This window comes from Vanacampus margaritifer, chromosome 10 (assembly GCF_051991255.1).
Source record: "Vanacampus margaritifer isolate UIUO_Vmar chromosome 10, RoL_Vmar_1.0, whole genome shotgun sequence".
Taxonomy (NCBI): domain Eukaryota; kingdom Metazoa; phylum Chordata; class Actinopteri; order Syngnathiformes; family Syngnathidae; genus Vanacampus; species Vanacampus margaritifer.
This window is the reverse complement of record NC_135441.1, coordinates 11,500,753-11,520,326: the sequence shown is the minus strand read 5'-3', so window position 1 is coordinate 11,520,326 and position 19,574 is coordinate 11,500,753. Positions and strand designations below refer to the sequence as shown.

Below are 19,574 nucleotides of genomic sequence, written 5' to 3'. Positions count from 1 at the left end.
ATGCACACGGACTTATCCTGTGTAAGCCGTCACGTCGGTTACAGCGCGGGAGATAAGGCGGCAATAACACAGCTCGGTGGCCCGCTGATGGCAGCGTAATCACACACTGTCCTGTTTGACATTTTTCTGCTGACGACTCCTCGCCGCACATCTTTGGCGCTTTCCCGTGTTCAAACTTGCCGACCTTGTTCTGTTCACATGCACACATAAAGCCTGAAAATGTCTCAAATGTAGCCACACAATTAAAAAAAATTGAACAGCATTATTATTTTATCCACGTTCTCCTACTTGTTTTGAATCTTATCTCTGAATTAACCAGCATTAGCATGGCTGTCACTCCCACAGGCTAACAAGCGCCTTGCTTTGCTCCAAGAATGCAAACTTTTTTTTTTTTAATAGTTGTTCATTGATGTTGTTTACACTCCGAGGTAGGGATTACAAATTGATTTGATCATCACGGGAGTTATGTTCCAGACCCCCTCGCAATATGCAATAATGTGGCTTCTTCTTTCTGCCTCATCATGCCTGTAGAGAGACCATATACAAACAAACAAAAAAGCTAACTTATTAAAACACAGCTGAATGTATTAAAACACACTTAAGGGCTGGTACATGGTGTGATGTCAGCGTGTGGCTATCAATTTCTAGGAGTAAGCTGTGACCAACAGCAGCTCTTGCATGAGTTTGTGTGAATTGTTGCTTTTCTATTATGTGTCCTCTGATTGGCTGGAGGCCAGTTAAGTGTGTACCCCAACCAAAAGTCAGCTCAGATAGTCATGGGTGAACTGGGGGGCCTATTGCGGACAAGCACTATACAAGCGGATAGATGGATGAAATTGGTTACATTTATTTAGAGTAAACAGATCAGGAATGGTTTCAAACGTTTTTTTAAAATACAGTAAAAATTTTATCTGCAGTTATTTTTAATTGACACTAGCATTGTGATGGGTCCTTGGAAAAAATGTTCTCTGTCAGGGCTTTCTGAAACCAAAAGGTCAAATTTGAACAAATCTGATGAGACCCCCTGCAGGAACTGATACAAAAACATTTTCATTCCTCAGTCAGTGACATTAATCAACATGAACTAGATGGATCGGGAATTAAAATATATATTGCACTAAAGTCCCTGTAAAATGAAGACGAGTGTCTTAAATTGGAAACACCACAGAGAAGAGTGTTGTTGGCGACCCTAACAAATTTAAATGATTAAAAATTTGCCCGTTACTTAAATTGAGGTTTAAAAATCATAAATAAAAGCCGTTGTCTCTGCTAGCAAACCCTGTGGTCCCTTGAACCCCTGTCGACTGTCAATCAATTACCTCTACTACAACCACCAAAAATGGATGCTACTTTGTTTAGCATGCACTTATGGCCAACAACGAGGCGCCTTAAAGCGGCCTCACCGATGAACTGTTTGAAGAGAAGATTCATTTTCGAGATGTCGGCATAGCAAGCTAGTTAAGTACATGTCGTCGTGAGGTCTGTCACTTGTTCCTGTTTTTAGCCATGCCCAAAAAAAGCAGGAAAACTGAAATTGTGAAAAACTCTTTCACGCCATATATCCACAATTTTTTTTTTCATTTTCGGAAATTATTTTCACACATGTAGAAACAAATCTCTAAATTCACTTTACAGGGTCTTTAAGATGGTGTTTAAATGTGTTGCTGATTTTTGTGTGTGATTGTATTCATGTATGCGGCCGTCAAAGGCACATTTCTTAGAGGGTCAAAGATTCCTTGAAAGCTTGAAAACGCCTACTCTGGTCTAATGTCCTCCATTTTGCTGCCTCTTCCCTGAAGGTGACGGCCAACGATCGTGACGGTCCGCCCAACAACAACCTTCTGCGTTACTCCGTCGTGAGTGGCGACCCTCTGCGGCAATTCGCCATTGACCCTCGAAGCGGCGAAATCAGCGTCTGTGCCGGCCTGGACCGAGAGGAGGTCAGTCAGGCGATGCGATGTCACACATCCCAGTATTTCATCGCCATCACAAGACACTGAAAACATGAAGCCTTTTTGATCTTTTCTCATTGTGATACTTAACTAGGTGGAAAAAATGCATCAAGAGGGTCTACACAATCCCAATGCTTTTTTTTCTTCTGTAATACGAGTCTAGCTGCCTTTTTACATGCAAAAAACTCATTCAAGTTAAATTTATTCTAAAATGTAATATCTCAAACCAATGCAAAATATGCTTGTTCTTTGTCTGCCATGATATATTTTTTTTATACCTGGCAATTTGTGTTTGACTATTCCACTTTCTTAAAACATTTTTCCCTCAAAATCTTACATTATTATAGCTTACATCTGAGATTTAACTAGTGAGTTTAATAAGAATTACCATAGCTTCAAAGGTTTAGCTTGTATAATGATGCTAGTTTTAAGACAAGGGTTATGCTATTCGGAGTTTAATGAAAATTTGAAACAAATAATCGGGTTTGATTTAACCAAACTGAATCAAATCTTAACATTTTAGTGTACATGTATTTACGTTCTGAAAAAGACACGCACTGTGAAAATTATAATAAATTTATGACACTTAACACTAAACACTTAAAACAACAAAATACCCTAAAATTGTGTACCAAAATGAACCTTTTTATTATTATTATTATTTTTTAATCCTTATTTTACGCTAACTTGGGAAATTCATGACTGGGTTAACGGCGGCTTTTCTAGTGATGTCACGCCATGTCATAGAATAAAGCACTTACATTGTGAGTGGAAAAATCCCGATGCTCGTAGCCAATGACATCGTTTATGTTCATGGTGACCGATCATGTCCATTTGGAAAATTAAAATCTTATTAGCCTACAAATGTGTGTGTTTGTATTTGGTATCCTTCACAACTTTTTGGGATTGAAGTAAAAACTTTTAACAAACGGCCTGAAACTTGCCGTGATGAAATTTCTTTAATGATGTTACTTCTCATCTTTGATTTTCTCACTGGAGAAAGTCCAACTTTTGGGATCCATTGAGAAAAACAACTAAGCCGACCCAAAACATGCGAGCAATGACAACACGAAAACTGTTTCGAGACCATTAAAAAAAAAAACTATTACAAATGTGTTTACAACTAACTAACATAAGTGCGGGTCATAAAAATTTGCATAAGACCAGTAATTAGGAAGGATCAAATCATTCCATTGTAGCATAAATGGTACCTTTGTGTATCTTATGTCCGTCCAGCGTCCTCATTACTCCCTGACGGTGCAGGCAGCCGATGAAGGCGATCCGCCGCTTTCCTCCGCCGTCCTTGTCACCATCACTGTTGCAGACGCCAACGACAACCCGCCACTTTTCTCCCAAGTCCAGCACAATCTGCTGTTACAGGTTAGACCCATTTTTCACGTTTTTTGAACATCATTGATGGTTCTTCATTGCACACTGGTTGTACAAACCAGGATTTTGTGACGTTTAACACCAGATACTTTACTCACTGGTGTCGCTGTCACGTTAGAAGTCATTTGTGTTACACTGGCGACCGCCATCTGGATGCAGTGGTGCTGTGTGAACAGCAAAGAAAATAGCCCGCCTTAGCAGGGTAGATGTTCTATTATGGCTGTGACCTCTGTGAAAAGGGTTCATGTTTTCCCCAAAACTGTTAAGTCAGTTTCTTCCTCAAAACTTCTGACAGGGACGGCGACGTCGTTAAAGCTTATTTGCCGCAGCCCCCCCCTTGGGAGGAAGGACGCAGAATTACCTGCCCATCTGCCACTTTTAGCCATGCGAGCTGTCTCATCAGAATGACGCCTGTCTTAAAAGCATCTTCTGCCAATCAATCAAAGTCAGCATCCATCTGCCGCACGCGGTCTTCAGCTAAGACCTAAAATGACGGAAATCTCTCAAAATGTATTGGGGATGCTGATAGTCTCTCTTGGACTGTCAAAAGGGAATTTCCTGGTGTGCGTCATTTTTTTCCTGATTTAAACTGCTTCAAACTATGCCTCCTGTCTCCCATAATAAACAACTGACTGCCTGAAGATATGTAACATGAAAACACATACAGGCCAGTGGCACTGTGACACCGGAAATGAATAGTAAAAATGTCCACTTCCAAGCAAAATGTCAGACTTCCTGTTTCTTTTCAAGATATGTCGTCTATTCATGAGAGCCATACGTTGGGAAAAAAAAAGGTTTTAGTAAAAATTGAAAATTAAAATGGCTCTCTCAAACCGGGAACGAAGAAAATCTGATGTCAAGTAAGTCTTCCTTGGCACTTCAGCAAATAATCATCTGCGTCAGAAAGAAAGGTTTTGTCCACATTGTCATTGTGTTGAACTAAACATACTGAAGGTATCACTACCCTGTATCGTGAGTATTCAAAGAGTGAGTAATCGCACAGTTACCAGTCTGTAAAAAAAAAAGTGGTGTCAAACGGAACTACTACTTTGTGAAGTTTCTTTGAAGGATCCGTAGAAATGTCTAAAATGGTTGATTAAAACAAAAATGGCCAACTTCCTTTCAAGCGTGGCTTCCTGAGACATTCGGGTTTTCTGTGACTTACAGTATATACTAGGGTTGGGAATCTTTGACGATTTGATTTGATTCCCATTTTTGGGTCTGCGATTCGATTCAGAATTGATTTTCGATTAAGAACGATTTTTGATTCAAAATGATTTGATTGACAATGATTTTTGCTTCAAACTATAGATGTGCAAGGACTTGTAATGATCTACTCCAGTCTGACTCGCTAATGCTAATTAGCGCGTTACTCGCGGCACTTTCATCACTCAAAAAAACGGCTCCACGCTGAAAAAAAAAACTTTTATTGGAATAATTTGATCGGGACTTTTTCCTTCTACTCTCTAATGTGGCTACAATTTAACACTGTATTAGACCGCGTGGAACCACACTGCCCCTCAGTGGCCAAACCGGTCTACAACATGAACAGTGCTTCAAATAAAGGCACACACAAACAAAGGGAAGACAGTATAAAATAATTTAAATAAAATAAATTTTGGGACATTTAAAATCGATTCTGAATCGTACTAACTGAGAATCGTGATTCTTATGAGAATCGATTTTTTGGCACACCCCTAGTTTATACTGTATTGTCATGAAAACACATTCACATTCTGTCAAACGCTAAGCAGCAGTATTTGAGCAAATAAGAAAACTGAAGGAAGTTATTTGTGGATTGAATGGAAGTAGACTTCTGGTGTGTATACTTGTCAAGACAGCAGCAATTGGTTTCAACACAACAGTAGCAGAAGTGAGTGTAACTCTGATACCAGCTTCAACTCCGGGTAAGATTTTCAATGTTTGCAGTAATGATGTGTTTGACCTTGGTGCTGTTTGTTTCCTCATAAATACACAAGAGCATTACTAACATCACTGATACATTTGCATTGATTTTTATGGTTTTTATTTTTTATTTTTGGTACTAATAATAATATTTATTCAGTAGAATGTTGTGGTTTTATTTTGAATGTTATATTTTTTAGGGTGCTGGCTGACTTTAAAGTTCAGACCTTGAAGCCAGTTTTATTTATATTCATTGTTTATTTATGGTTTGTTTACATGTCTATCATGAGCTGAACCACAAAAAAACTCTCACTAATGAACGCAAAGACACTGGGACTCCGCCATTTTGGTTTGCAGCAGCCATTTTCGACTCAGTTGACTTAATTGCATCCAACATGATTTAAAAAATAAAAATTCAGCCCCCGACGCCAATCGGACTTTACAACGTAAAATCTGTTCAGTATGTCTATCATGAGTAGACCCACAAAAAAAGTCTCAGGAAGCCATGTCCAAGAGACACAGCGTGTCTGCCATTTTGAACCCCAAAACTTTTTTTTTCTTTTTTCTTTTTAGATCAGCCCCCAATGTCAGTTGCACCTAGCAACATGAATTTTTGGGGGTGTTTCTATCCTGAGTATACCCACAAAAATTCTTAAGAATCCAAGCCTGAAAAGATGCATGAAATCTGTTATTGTTGTGTGTAGTAGCTATTTTAGACTCACTTGCACCATCTAGATTAAAAAATATAGTTTGACTAATTTAATTGGCAAATCTATCATAAATTGACCCACAAAAAGTCTCTAGAAGCCACACCCTAATAGACGCAGGAAGAAAAAAATATATATATTTTTTTTTTTTTAAAGACTGCATTAAATTGCGATCGATTTGAGTTTTGGTCCGCTGCATGTGGATGGAGCATGACAGCCAAGTTATATGACCAAACATAAAAAACAAAACTGTAATCAGCCAACTTCACATCCAAGCTTGACCAAATCTCTTATCCTTATACCATTAATAATCATACCAATAATTCTGCTGTTGTTTATTTTTGTTTTTGTACACAGGAGGGCGAGGCGGTGGGCAGCGGCGTCCTGCAGCTGCTTGTGACCGACAAGGACACACCCCGCAATGGACCGCCATTCTCCTTCCACATCGTCAGCGGCAACGACGACCGGCGCTTCCACGTGGACCAGGGCGGTCTGCTGTCGCTGGCGGCGCCACTCAGGAGGACGAGCCGAGCACAGCACCGCCTCAAGATTCAGGCAAGAGCAGAAAAAAGTTGACCTCAACTTTTGACACTGCCGCCCGCCATTGATTATTTCATGGGAAAAAGTTCCTTTAATGTTATCTTTTGTCACATTTCACCCGCTCCAGTATTTATTCAGCTCTTACAACTATTACATCTGCTATAATAACGTGTCACACCATGTCAGCACACAGTAATCCCACTCAGGCAGTTTGGTGATGTTGATGATGATGATGATGAGGGACCATGCAGGAAGCTGTTTCCACACTACTAATGAGCTGCTTGTCATTGTTGGACCGCCATCCTTCTGCCAAAACACAGCTGACCCGGCCAGTTGCAGCATTCATTTAAATGTACCCAGGGGCGAGGGAGGGCGCCAAAAGGTGACGAAAGGTTGATTTGGGCAACTTTTGCAGCAGTTAAAGCCACAGTGACATTCAGCGCAACATACAAGGCATATTTAAGATATTTGAAATGTATGCAAGCGAGGCGGCGAGGTCACAAGTTGGAATAAAATCATCAGAATCTGCAATCAGGCGGGCGGAACCTCAAAGTGTCATCCTGCTGGAAAATTATTAATGTATTGACTTTTTATCATGAGAGTGCATCGGAGAAGAAGATCATTAATTTTCCAAAGGATGGACCCGACTGACACTAGCTCAATTCTGGCCCAAACGTCTATAAACCGGAACGAGAGCATCGTTTCACAGCAGAAATCTTGGTTTCATTAATTTCACATTTCAGTGTACATGTTCAATGATGCCCAAAAAAAATCCAGTGAATGCTCTGACATCACCTAAATATTAGATAAATTGTATCCCGAAAGTATTCACAGTGCTTCACCGTGTCCACATTTTGTTATTTTATGGCCTCATTAAAAATATATATTAAATAACTTTTTTTTTTTACTATAAAATTTTGCAGACAATACCCAATAATAACAATGTAACAAAAAAAACTGTTTACATTTTTCCCCGGATTTATTAAAGAATAAAAATTAAGAAATCACATCTGCATAAGTATTCACAGTGTTTTGCCATGAATTTGAGCTCAGCTCTTGAGCACAGACCGAGAAAGGGACTAAAAAGGTTTGGGGATAGTTGAGAAACCTTCATCCTGTACATATTTTGACGTCAGTGCTTGATTGACATTTGCTGCCAAACTGCCGCATTTTCCATTTTGATTGTGATCTCCATCCACAAAAAAGTGCTTTCATCCAGAAACAATCTGCCGCTCGATAAGACAAATTACGAACAAGTCACCGTGTGATGCATCATGTACACAACACTAGTCAAATGTCACGTGCGCTGAGAAAAAGAACGAAAGGTCTGATGGGGTTAGTGACCTCGCGACTTATGATTTTGTGAACGTGCATTGACCCATTTAGGAGATTTCTGTGAGAGAAAAAAAAATCGTAAATGGGCTTTTTTTTTTTTTTTTTTTTTTTACATCTACACCATATATTGCCCAAAACACTTTACAAAGCCTCACATTCACACAGCAGTGATCAGCTGGGCACTGCCAGGTCCACTGGGAGCAAATTAGAGTCCAGTGTCTTGCTCAAGGACACTTCACCATGGTCAGTCATAAGGGCTGAGGATCGAGATGACCACTCCACGACTGAGCCATGCCTGGCTCCAATGTGCCAATTTTCAGGAAAGAGCTGCACGTTTGATAATAATACTGCTTCAGATTTATATAGCTTGTTAATTAGTTGGTCGTTTGGTTGGTTGGCTGGTTCGTGAGTCTGATGTTTGGACAGTTAGTTAGACACTTCATTCTTTAGTATAGTTCAGTTTGTTGATTGATCAGTTTGCCGGTTTGTTGGTTGGTTGGTAAATCAGTTGCTGAGCTGGCTGGCTGGCTGGTTGGCTAGATACTGTAGCTAGTTCCCTGCTAAAGCTACTGCTCGCGCCACCTGACCCCTTTAACTCATTTGCTCCCAAAAACGTATAAATACTTTCTATCTTAAATGTTTCATGTGTCCCAAAGACATATTTATAATTTTTTTAAATGTTTTTATGTTTTTTTTTTAATGCTAGAGCATACAGAAGGCTTTGATGCAGGCTCTGAACTGCAGAGAACCGGTGAATCAATGGTAGTAATTACAAAAACGGCCAGCAAGTGGCTGCAGAGTATAAGAGATCAACCAGGGCCATGTTGCAAACAAGCTGATTTACCCACAGTTCTAAACAGATTTGTGAATAATGATGAAACTTAGCTATATTTTAATGATGATTGCTGCTAAACAAAAACAGATAGAAATATACTTTTTTTACCTGATGAATGAAAATACTCTAATCTTTCTTTTGGTAGGTTCCATGTTTTTATAGCAATAGAACACAATATTCTGTGGGTCTTTCAAAAACAGTCAAACTTAACATAACTGCCGGGAGCGACGGGGGTTGCTTCAGTAAAAATGGCTGGAAGAGAATGAGTTAATGAGTTAGCTACAGTATATGTTAAGTCTGTCTGTTACTTACTTGGTTTGTTATTTTTGTTAGGTAGCGTTGGTTGGTGTGTTGGAAGGAATCTAATAAAATAGGTTAAAAAATCAAAATAAAAAACACAATCTCCCTTTAATGTCAATTAAAGAATAATTTGCAATTGCTTGCTGTGAAAAAAGCATGCCAAAAACAGTCCATTTTCATCTATGCATCCATCCATCTTCTTCCATTTATCTGGGTTCAGGTCTCAGGGGTGGGGAGCTTGAGCAGTGAAGCTCAGACTTCCCTCTCCCCAGCCGCTTCCTCCTGCTCTTCCGGGGGGATTCCAAGGTGTTCCGGTTTAACTAGAATCTCAGAATTCACACTTGGTTGTTGTCGTGGTAATGCAAAGCTGCGTTTACGTTGACGAGGCCCCGACAAAAAAATGTCTGATCTGAATAGGGCTGTTTCGAGAGGGTGAAAAGAAAGTTGTTTATCTTTGGGCTATTTTCATACATACATTTTATTAAGACCAGTGGGTACTGTTTTATTCATGTAAAAATGGCGTACATTTCTTTTGTTTGATTTTTCTGCGCTTTGATTGATTTTGTGCAATATTGTGATGTTATTTTCTCAAAGGTGACGGACAGCGGCCACCCTCCACTCTCCTCCATCTGCGTTGTCAACATCAACGTCACTGAGCAGAGCAAGTACCCACCCTCCGTGGTGCCCCTGGAGGTCTTCATCACCACCGTAGGCGGGATTTTTGGCAACCGCCTCATTGGCCGGCTCCATGCCTCCGACCAGGACCCGCAGGACGTGCTGGCCTACGCGGTGGTCTCCGAGGACCCCGCCGGGCAGCACTTCTCTATGGACCGGGCTAGTGGTAAAATCTGGGTGGACAAAAACCTGGAGGAGGGTTCCTACGTGCTCAACGTCAGCGTGACGGATGGCAGGTTTAGCGTGTGGACGGTGGTGAAGGTCCATGTATGGGCGGCCTCACAGCGGGCGCTTGACTCCGGCTTGACCCTCCGATTGCCCGGGATTTCTTCAGAGGAGTTTCTGGCTGATTACTGGCGAGGCCTCCAGCGTAGTCTGGCACAAGCGCTGACATTTCCCCGCCAAGAGCTGCATCTAGCCAGCCTGCAGATGCTACCCGACACTCCGACTCTGGAAGTTCTGCTGGTCTGGAGGCCTCAGAGTGGACTCATCCAGTCTCTACCAACCAGCAGACTAGCAGGTGATCACGTTGACAGCAAATAGCAATATTCACTATTCAATTATGTTAGCTTTTGATCATCAACTCTGTTTGAATCTCATATAGCAATGATTCTCCTGGGGTCCTTGTTCCTCAAACCATTACTTGGGGGTGCGTGACATATAGTAATAAATGATATCGTATCATTTTCAGTAGTGCATACATCTGACATCTGTGGCGACCGTGGCTCAGGATGTAGAGACAGTCGTTCAGTAACTAGAAGGTTGGCTGTTCGATCCCTGCTCTCCCCAAGTCATGTGTCGTTGTGTCCTTGGGCAAGGCACTTCACACACATTGCCTCCAGCGCTACTCACACTGGTGTATGGAAGGTGCGAATATTTGGTGGTGGTGGTTGGAGGGGCCGTAGGCGCACACTAGCAGCCACGCTTCCGTCAGCCTCCCCTTGCTACTTAAGTAGCTTAATGCCACCACAGTGTGAATGTGTGAGTGCATGAATAATGTATTAATTTCATTGTAAAGCGTCTTTTAGTGTCTAGAAAAACGCTATACAAATCCAATGTATTATTATTATTACAGTGGAACCTCGGAGTTTGAACGTCTCGGAACTCGTACAATTGTACTTCAACCAAAAAATGCCTCGGAGTTTAAACTCATTTTCGGAGTTCGAACAACCAAGCAAAGCAAGCTAAAACGAACATACCTTGAACGGGTAGCCGAGTGAAGCTGAGCAAAGCCGAATGCTCGCGTTGTGGTAGTTGAGACAATGCACTGCTCATTTCCAGTCGCATCGTGAATACTCCCTGAGGTGCTCCATACTCGTGAGTGCATTTTGATTTTTCCACAACAATTTTTTTTGCCATGGGCCCAAAAAAAGACAACAGTGCCAGTGGCAGCAAAGCAAAACATACAGTGCTACGAACCACAGTGGAATTAGGAAGGAGATTATTGAGCAGTTGTAACTACCGTGACTACTTCTGTAAATACTGGCACGAGGACCCCCCTTAGCTGTTCAACAACGTGCGTCTGTTAAACAACGCACGCAAGGACCGCTTAGTAGTCTAACAATATGCCCAATGTAAAATACACAAACTCAGCACTGAACTAAAGCTAGCATTAACATAGCATTTATCATCCACTGATGCCATCACACCACAACAGGTAAGGTAAAGTATTTTTATTTTTGGAATACTGTACTGTACTGTAAATGTAAAAAACATCAATAGAAATTAAAATAGGAATTTTCTGTTTTTGGAGTTGGGAACGGATTAATTGCATTTACATTATTTCCTATGGGCAAAAATGTTTCGGACTTTGAACACTTCGCAAGAACTAATTATGTTCAAACTCCAAGGTACCACTGTATTATTATTAACTCTGCATGAACGCAGAATTTGTAGCTTTCTCATGCTCTTTTTCATGTAAAGTTGTTCTGGTAAAGCAAGAAAACTCGGGCTAAATATTTTTCTGCTCATTTTGTTTGTTTCTTAGCCTGTTGAAAGGGTTTATACACAAGTATGGGAAGTATAAGCCCTGAATAGCATTTAGTTATGGATGACTCTTCAAATATTGCTAAAGTTTGCAACCAAATAGCTGACAACCCCTAATATGATCATGTTGTCACATTTAGGCATCATGTCGGACATCGAGGACTCTCTGGGCCTGGACGTTGTCCATTTGAGCTACAACGGCTGTCTGGGCACCGGATGTCCGCCACGGGGCTGCAGAAATACGATCCACTTGCCAGAAGACACCATGAAGCACTTCAGCACCGCCAGACTGGCCTACATCACGCCGCGACACCGCTGGGAGAGCGTCTGTCCCTGTAACGGTATGTTCGTCAGTCAAACTAGCCATGACACTTTGTAGATTTGCCCACACAGTTTTGGTAAATGGACGTGTCGGTGGACGTGAATTTTCTGCTTCCAGCGTTGATTAGATGTCCCTCGCCAAACTAGAAGAGAAAAAGCGGAACCTTATGTTATGTTCCGCAAACAGTTGACGCCCCAACTTTTATTTGTTAGACGTCTGGTAACCAGAAAAGCTTCTTCCGCCTACTAAATGCGTCAAATCCAACGATAGCAGTGGTTATGGAGGTGTTGATTTGTGTGGGCATTCCTGCCAGGATTAGCGGCGGTGTGGACGGAATAAACGTCAGCCGGAGGCTCCTCGGGATGGAACATACTTACCCGCTTGTTTTGGAACCTTGTGTTATTTTGACTAAAGCGAGTGAGCGGAGCTGATAAGACAATCAGGAAGGCGTCGGGTCACTCCCTGTCTTTTATTCAACAGTCATGAGAAGTTATTACCTTCTTTTATTACGTCTACTTGAGTAATACTGTTTAAAGAGTCTTTAATATTTTATTTGACATTCACAGCCCATGTTATAAATTACGCTGCGCTTCCCACCGACAGCTTTTGTTTCTGTCTGTGATGCTCCTCAGATAATTCATCATCATCAATGTCAACCAAACGCAAGTGCACTCACACTATAACGGAGTTATTAGAGGCTTGTTAGCTATTTGGTCTGTCACTTATTTAGATTTGTTCACTGGGTTGGAAGAATGTTTTGTTGCTTAAGTTTTATGTGGTTGATTATTTGTTTAATTCAGGGATCAGCACCCTTTAGCGTCTTCCGTTTTGGGGGTCATTTCTCATACTTGTTTTTCCTACATTTATTTTTATTTTTTTACTTTTCTACCATTCTGTCAAACTTCTGAGGTTTTTTTTGTTTTTGTTTTTTTTTTAATTTTATGGGCGTATAGTAATTTTCTGCCTCTCTTTCCTTTTTTTTGTCATTTTATGGCTTTGGACATTTATTCTTCCTTTTTTGTTTTGTAGGCATTTTATGGTAGTTTTGGGGATTTCTTCTTTGGTTTTTGGACATTTTATGGTTACTTTTTGAACTTTTTCTTTCCTGCCTTTTCTTAAATATTTTTTTTGACTTTTTGACAATTTTGTGTACATTTTATGGTCATTTTCAGACTTTCTTCTTTAGTTTTGGGACATTTTATATTGACTATTTGAACGTTTTCTTTCCTGCAATTTTGTAACCAATTTTCTGACTTTTTTTTTTTCATTTTTGGGCAATTCCAAACTCATTTAATGGTAACGTCTTTTGTTTTTAACATTTTATGGCTACTTGAACTTTTCTTTCTTTCTTTTCTTTTTTTTCAGGTAATTTTTACACTTTTTTTAAACCTTCTTTTTCTTCTTCTCTCTTATTCTGACAACTTTAAAAAATTGGACTGACATTTTTAGACTATTTAGTTATACATTTATTCTATCTAAAATCAGATAACTAGTCACTTTTTAATTTTTAACACCTGTTTCCAAACGTTGTACACAATTACCAAAAGAGACACGGACACTCCGCATACAAAATGTTGTACTGACTTTTTTTAATCCATAAAAAGATAGAGTGTCAGTCAAAGAAGACACTGGTTACCTCAAAAAGAAGACGTCGGCAGAGATTCAGCCCCTTGTGAAATCTCGTGGCAGAACCCCGCGACTGTTTAGTGGAGTTCCACTGCATCACTCTGTGTGCAGCAGCCCTAAAATGCAAAAGTTGCTTAGTTGGCCGATTAGTTAATTAGATAGATTACACAAGTTCAATACATGTTGTAGAACTTAGAAGTGTCGTTCATGAGTTAAATCAAAAAGCCATTTTTTTTCACAGATGAAGAATTATTTGTGTAAGTGCGTTTACATGTGTGTGGAGTTAATTTAGTTAAACGTCTAGTTACTGTAGTTTTGTCAGCAAACTTCAAACATCAGTCATTTAATAATGACATACGTGACTTTTGTAAGTACGTACTTGAACCTGCTAGCTTTTGATTAGTAATGCTGCTCCGTTGATTGAGAAAGTAAACAAACGATCAACATAAACCAACTCCTCTCCACTTAACGCTCATATTCAGGCCGTCCATTGATGATAAATGATGTGTGCGTCATCATAGTGACTCATCCGGTTGCTCGTTTCTCGTTAGTGATGTTGCCATTCTGACTTGGAGCCGGCGGCGTTTTTGTCCTTCAGCTTTTGGAGCGTTCAAAAAGAGATCAAAGGCGCTTTTTAACTGTATTTGAGCTCCTCCTTGCCGCTGCGGTGTCTGACTGACGCCAGATCAGAACTGACACCTGCTTCGTTGGCCGTTTCATCTGCGCACGCCGCCGCCATCTTGAATGTCTGCAGGATCCACAGCATGCATATTTGTTGCACCTTTAAAGGGCTCCCACGCAAATGATGCTAGCATTTGTTGATGTGGGCAATTCAACAAATACTTGAAACCCTAACCCTAACTGAAAACCTTACCCCTAGAAAATAACCTCAATTTGAACTTCTAACCTTTGAACAACATAATTTGTAACCCTAATCTTTGGTTTGAAACCCTACTTTGAATCCATAATATGAATCCCTAACTTGAAACCCTAACACTGGAACGACACCCTGTAACATTGGCTTGAAAACATAACTTATGTCCGAACCCAAGCTTGAAACCTCAATTTAAAACCCCAATCCTGGGTTTGAAACCCTAATTTCCAACCCTCCTTGCAGTTCCTTGCTCGCCAGCGCGTACATTATGCTTCTGTGATGTAGACCACGTACCTCTCCAAATCTTTTTGACATCATTGGCTGGCCTTGGTTTTAGTACGTCTTCATGTGTTTTTGTCTCAGAATCGGCACTGAGGTTCAGAGATGAGGCCTACCTCAAGTACGTCCATGACATGGATGAGGATCAGCAGGACTTCACCGTCTCCCTGAGCTTTCGGACCTTCCAGCAAGAAGGTCTCCTCATGCTGGCCAATGGGACGGACTGGGGAAGCTTGCAGGTATTACAAGGTTTTATGCCGCCACCAAGAAGTTTATGTCTATCGTAAGTAGACCCATAAAGAGTCTCAAAAAGCTGCTCCTGAAAAGATACAGGTTGATTTAGGTTTGAAGCAGCCAGAGACTCAGTTTGCTTAGTTGCAACCCCTAGAGATTTCATTTAAAAATTCAGCCTCTAAAGCATGTTCACGTAACATCATGACATTGGCAAGGCATGTCTATCAGCGTACACCCACAAAAAAAGTCTCAAGAAGTCATGTAAAGACATTGAAATTCTGCAAATGTTGTTTGAATGTGATTCTTGATTTTAGGATAACACAGAATGTGACTCTACTTTTGTCAGTACGCCTGAATGACCCCAGCCAGTCACGTGACGGCGTTCCCCATATAAAGCACCTTGAAACTTTTGAAGGTGATCTAATGGGAAAAGTCCCCAAAAAAGAAAAAACCTTCATCCCTCGATGGAATACGCTCACAAGCTGAGCACAACAATGCGTGAGCGCGGAACGGTTTGTATTGTACGCGGCTGCCATGAATAATTCTCTGAGCAGATGAAATGCCGCGTGATGCCGCCCCTCGCGGGGGCTCCTCGCACGCTGGCAGAATGTTCAATCATCTTGATTCTGCAAAAAAAAAAAAAAAACGTTCAAAAGGACACCTCATCCCGGACCTGCGGTGCCGCACTCCTGGGTTTTGGAAACACGTTAAGAAGTATTCATAGGGAGCGGGATGGACTTCAGACAGAATTTGTAAAGATGGCCATCTGTGGACTCGCAGCTCGGGGTTTGTGAGGGGGAAGGTATTTTGAAAGGTTAGGACAAAAACAACAGATTCAAGTTCACACCTATTTGTTGTGACATTTCAACAAAAAACAAAAACATTGATGTATTGTACTTCAAGGAACTTTCAAACCGGCTCTTAAAAATGGGCACCTTACAAAATGTGCTCTGTATCCCCTTTCACACTGCCTGTCAAAACTGGCTTTTCTTCTGCCGTTTTGTGACATCTTAGGGCATTTTAGAAAGAGCACAAAAAACGCCATTAGGTCCATTTTTTAGTGAAGAACTCGGCATAGAAAAGGTATGGATGAATGTAGGTTTCCAGAAAATGACGCAATGTGATGAATTTTTGGAATAGTGAACTGAAAGACAACACATTCGCAAGCCCTCTGTGCCCTATTGATACCTTTTGCATAGAACTGTGACTAAAGATAACTTTGATTGATAAAGTCAAGGGGTCTTGTGTAAAAAGTAACAATGTGGAATGAATGAAGGAAGATTTTCACTATTCGGGCGAAATAAAGGCTCCTTAAAAATGTAAACTGTAAATATACCACAAACTACAATCCAAACACCTAAATATTATTTCATATTACATTTTACATTCAATATAACAGGCTTACAAATTACTTATGTGCGTGTACAAGCAGTGAAGATTCTCCATCAGAACCCAGGCTAAACTTAGCTTCTCCCCAACATACAGAACTTGCCTCTGTAGAGAGGTATCACTTCAACAAACTTCTTTGACACTTCCACATTTAGCCAAGTTTTTGGCAGCATCTTGCAAATAACTCGTGAGAGGTTTTACAGGAAAAATAAATGCTGGCCTTTGTGTAAAGGAAAGAGCGGAAAGTCAGCACAGCGGTGTGAAGTGTAACAACTTGCATGTTTTTATTCCACATTTGTGCTTTGATAGCAATGCAGAAGAGAGCGGGATGTGTGCATGCAGGTATGTCAGAGTTGATACTTCACAAATTTTATCAGCACTTGCAATTGGCTCAAAGCTGGTAAGAAGGAGTGCTTTTTTAAATGTATTTTATTCACACTGGTCGCTATTTATAAGGATGAAAATGTTACATAATATTTTATTGCAAATAATTTTGTGGATCTCCAAGTTGCATTTCCATTTATTTTAAGGCCAGATGATTAGAAATGAGACGTGAACGCGGCTGCCGTCTCACTTTGCAGCCTTCCTTGTGAAAAGGCACAGGCAAATAAATGCCTATGATAAATCTATTTCATTCATGTTCAAGCAGCAAGCGACTTTTGGTTCTCAGAGTCACATGGGGGCGCTTTTTAGTACGAGCAAAGATCTCCCGGTGGTTTGTTTGGGAACCCCGCTGTGACAGTTAATGTGGGCGCTTGCGGTCAAGATGGCTGCCGTGCATGCAAATGAGCACTGAGCGAAGTCTACTAAGCTTCTTTTTTTTTATATATATATATATATATATATATATATATATATATATATAAAGCATTTTCTTTATCACTGCAGAGCCGTGTGTGTGCATGTGTGATTCATGAAGTTGCAAGGCCGTGGCGCTTTTCCGGTCCCTCCGGAGTTCGTGTGGGCTTGATGCCGCGCCGCGCGTGGACTTGTGCTGATACTGATGCTGTAACTCCTCCGAGCTCTGTCTTGAAATATATGGCAGCGGAGATGACACCCAGTGATGTAAAATAGATTACAAGGCAAGGCCGCCTCTTGTTCTGCCACCAGCACTTGTTCAGCAGCTTTGCCGCGTTAATGACGCCGCCGCAGCCGTAGCATAAAGTCCTGCCGTGCCCGCACCAATAACCCGCTCATACTGGCCGCCCACCGACCTCCCCGTGTTCTTTCACATTGTCATTAAATGAGTGTTGGTCAGTCCAATGACGTAGTTGGTGTCAAATCATTGTAGCTTCATTTTGGAACATTTTCTTCAATTTCTCTTTTTTCCCCTCAAATTTATAGTGTGACAAACCTAAGGTACATTTTTGGCAAACATCAAAGACAGTTTAGTCCATGATGACCCAAAAGCCTTTAGTTTATATCAACATAAAAGCCAATTTAGCCACAATTTTGCATTGAACCTAACATCAATATTTTGTAACCATCAAAGATGATTTAGAGTTTGCAAAGGATCTAATAAATTTTCTGTCAACCCAAAATAAATTGTCTAAAGGTCCAATCAACCTAGTGTATTTTTTAGTCTTCCCACAATTCTAACATGCTTAAAAACATAAATTTATTCGTCAACAACCTTGTTTACATTTTCTGTAAATATCAAAGATTCAGTCAAAGAAAGAATATTGTATAACGAACCTCGCGTATTTTTTTGCAAACATTAAAGAGCATTTCTAGCATAATTTTTTTAACCATTAGACAATTCAGAGTATGAAATGAATTCATGAGCTACCATTCAACAGGTTTCCCCTGTAATATTATTGTGATTGCAAAGGACTACATTTAAATGTACGCATCGACCCGAGCAGCAACGTTCTCCCACGCTGCCTTCCTCTATGGGGAGCTGCTGCGGTGTTGCACTTTGTTTTTTCTAAAGACATGTTCAAAATCGCCATCTGATCGCATTAAGATTTTCAGTTGAGAGGGGTAAAACAAAAAACAAAAAAAAACGCGGAAGTAGAGGGTGTGACTCGACGAATCTTTTTAATCTAGTGGTAACGCCAGGTGAAACTACTCTGCGTTGATATAACTACCTCAAATCAGCTGTCCTGGAACTGAAAACGCAGAAGTTCCTCTCTCAGTGTATGTCAAATCGCTATTCAGGGTTAGTCTCAGTGTTTTTTTTAATTGAACATGCTTTGTGAAATGGACCCCTGGCGTGATATGTTCATCTTGCACATATAGTTTAGCAAGTTGTGCTACTTCATCCACAGGTACATATGAAATTATAAATATGTTAAGTATTGTTGTAAAATACAATATGTGCATGTTATGATATTATATATTATATGGGCATGTGCAATGTACTTCACTACACATGTATACTTCTGGGAAGTCTTCTACTTATTGCTGCACTTCTTATTTATTTAATTTTAATTTGATCTCTTTCTATTCTGTTGTTTTCTCTTTACTGTAAACTGCAGCTGGACGGAGTCCAGGAAAAAGTTCCCCACTGGGAAAATAAAAGTGTATCGTATCGTATCGTATCGTATAAACTGCAGCAATGTATTTTTAGTCTGCGTAAAGTTGCTGAACACACAGGGGCGGATTGGCAATTGGGATAACACCTGAATGGCCGGTCTAATTCCCGGCTAACCTGGAAAAGGCCACTCTTTATTTGAATTTATTTATTTATTTTTCAGCCATGAGCCGCGTGTACCAAGGGCCTCTCCCCGGGCTGAATATGGGGCCTACTAGCATATCCCTGTGAAGACACATCAAGCGATGCATTAAAAGCGGGAGAATATTTGTCTTTGGGAATTACCAGATCAAACAAGCATCAATAAAACATCAGAGGGGCTGCACTTGTCCTCTCTCTCTTTCTCTCGCTGCTTCCGCGATAAAAAGCGCTGAGTGTGCACCAATGCTAAGAGGCTCGCTAATGCAAAGTAAAAAACGCATCGTGCGCTCACGGGCAACGCAAACGCCCGTCTTGTCAATGTTTGTTTTCCCCCACGCCGACGCTAACATCCGGAGGTTGACGTGATTCCGCTCTGGCTCTTATGCTGCAGATGATGATGCGTTGGCGTCGTCTGAGTTCATAGTGGGAGGAAGGTGGCGGCTTAGTCACGATAAGCTAATTATTTATGAACGCACTGAGCACTGAGCTTTTCTAAAGAGAAGAGATGCTGTCGCGGGCTTAATTGCAATGAACAAAGAAGAAAGAAAG

General features: G+C 40.7%; 1 protein-coding gene across 1 annotated transcript in view; it reads left to right on the top strand.

Moving 5' to 3' along the window:
- Window positions 1-19,574, top strand: part of fat2 (FAT atypical cadherin 2) — a 100,623-nt gene that overhangs the window by 69,336 nt on the left and 11,713 nt on the right. Inside the window, exons 17-22 of the mRNA XM_077577580.1 lie at window positions 1,800-1,940; window positions 3,189-3,332; window positions 6,311-6,508; window positions 9,558-10,158; window positions 11,765-11,965; window positions 14,810-14,964. Coding sequence (XP_077433706.1) covers window positions 1,800-1,940; window positions 3,189-3,332; window positions 6,311-6,508; window positions 9,558-10,158; window positions 11,765-11,965; window positions 14,810-14,964 — 1,440 coding nt within the window. The remainder of the gene's footprint in view (window positions 1-1,799; window positions 1,941-3,188; window positions 3,333-6,310; window positions 6,509-9,557; window positions 10,159-11,764; window positions 11,966-14,809; window positions 14,965-19,574) is intronic.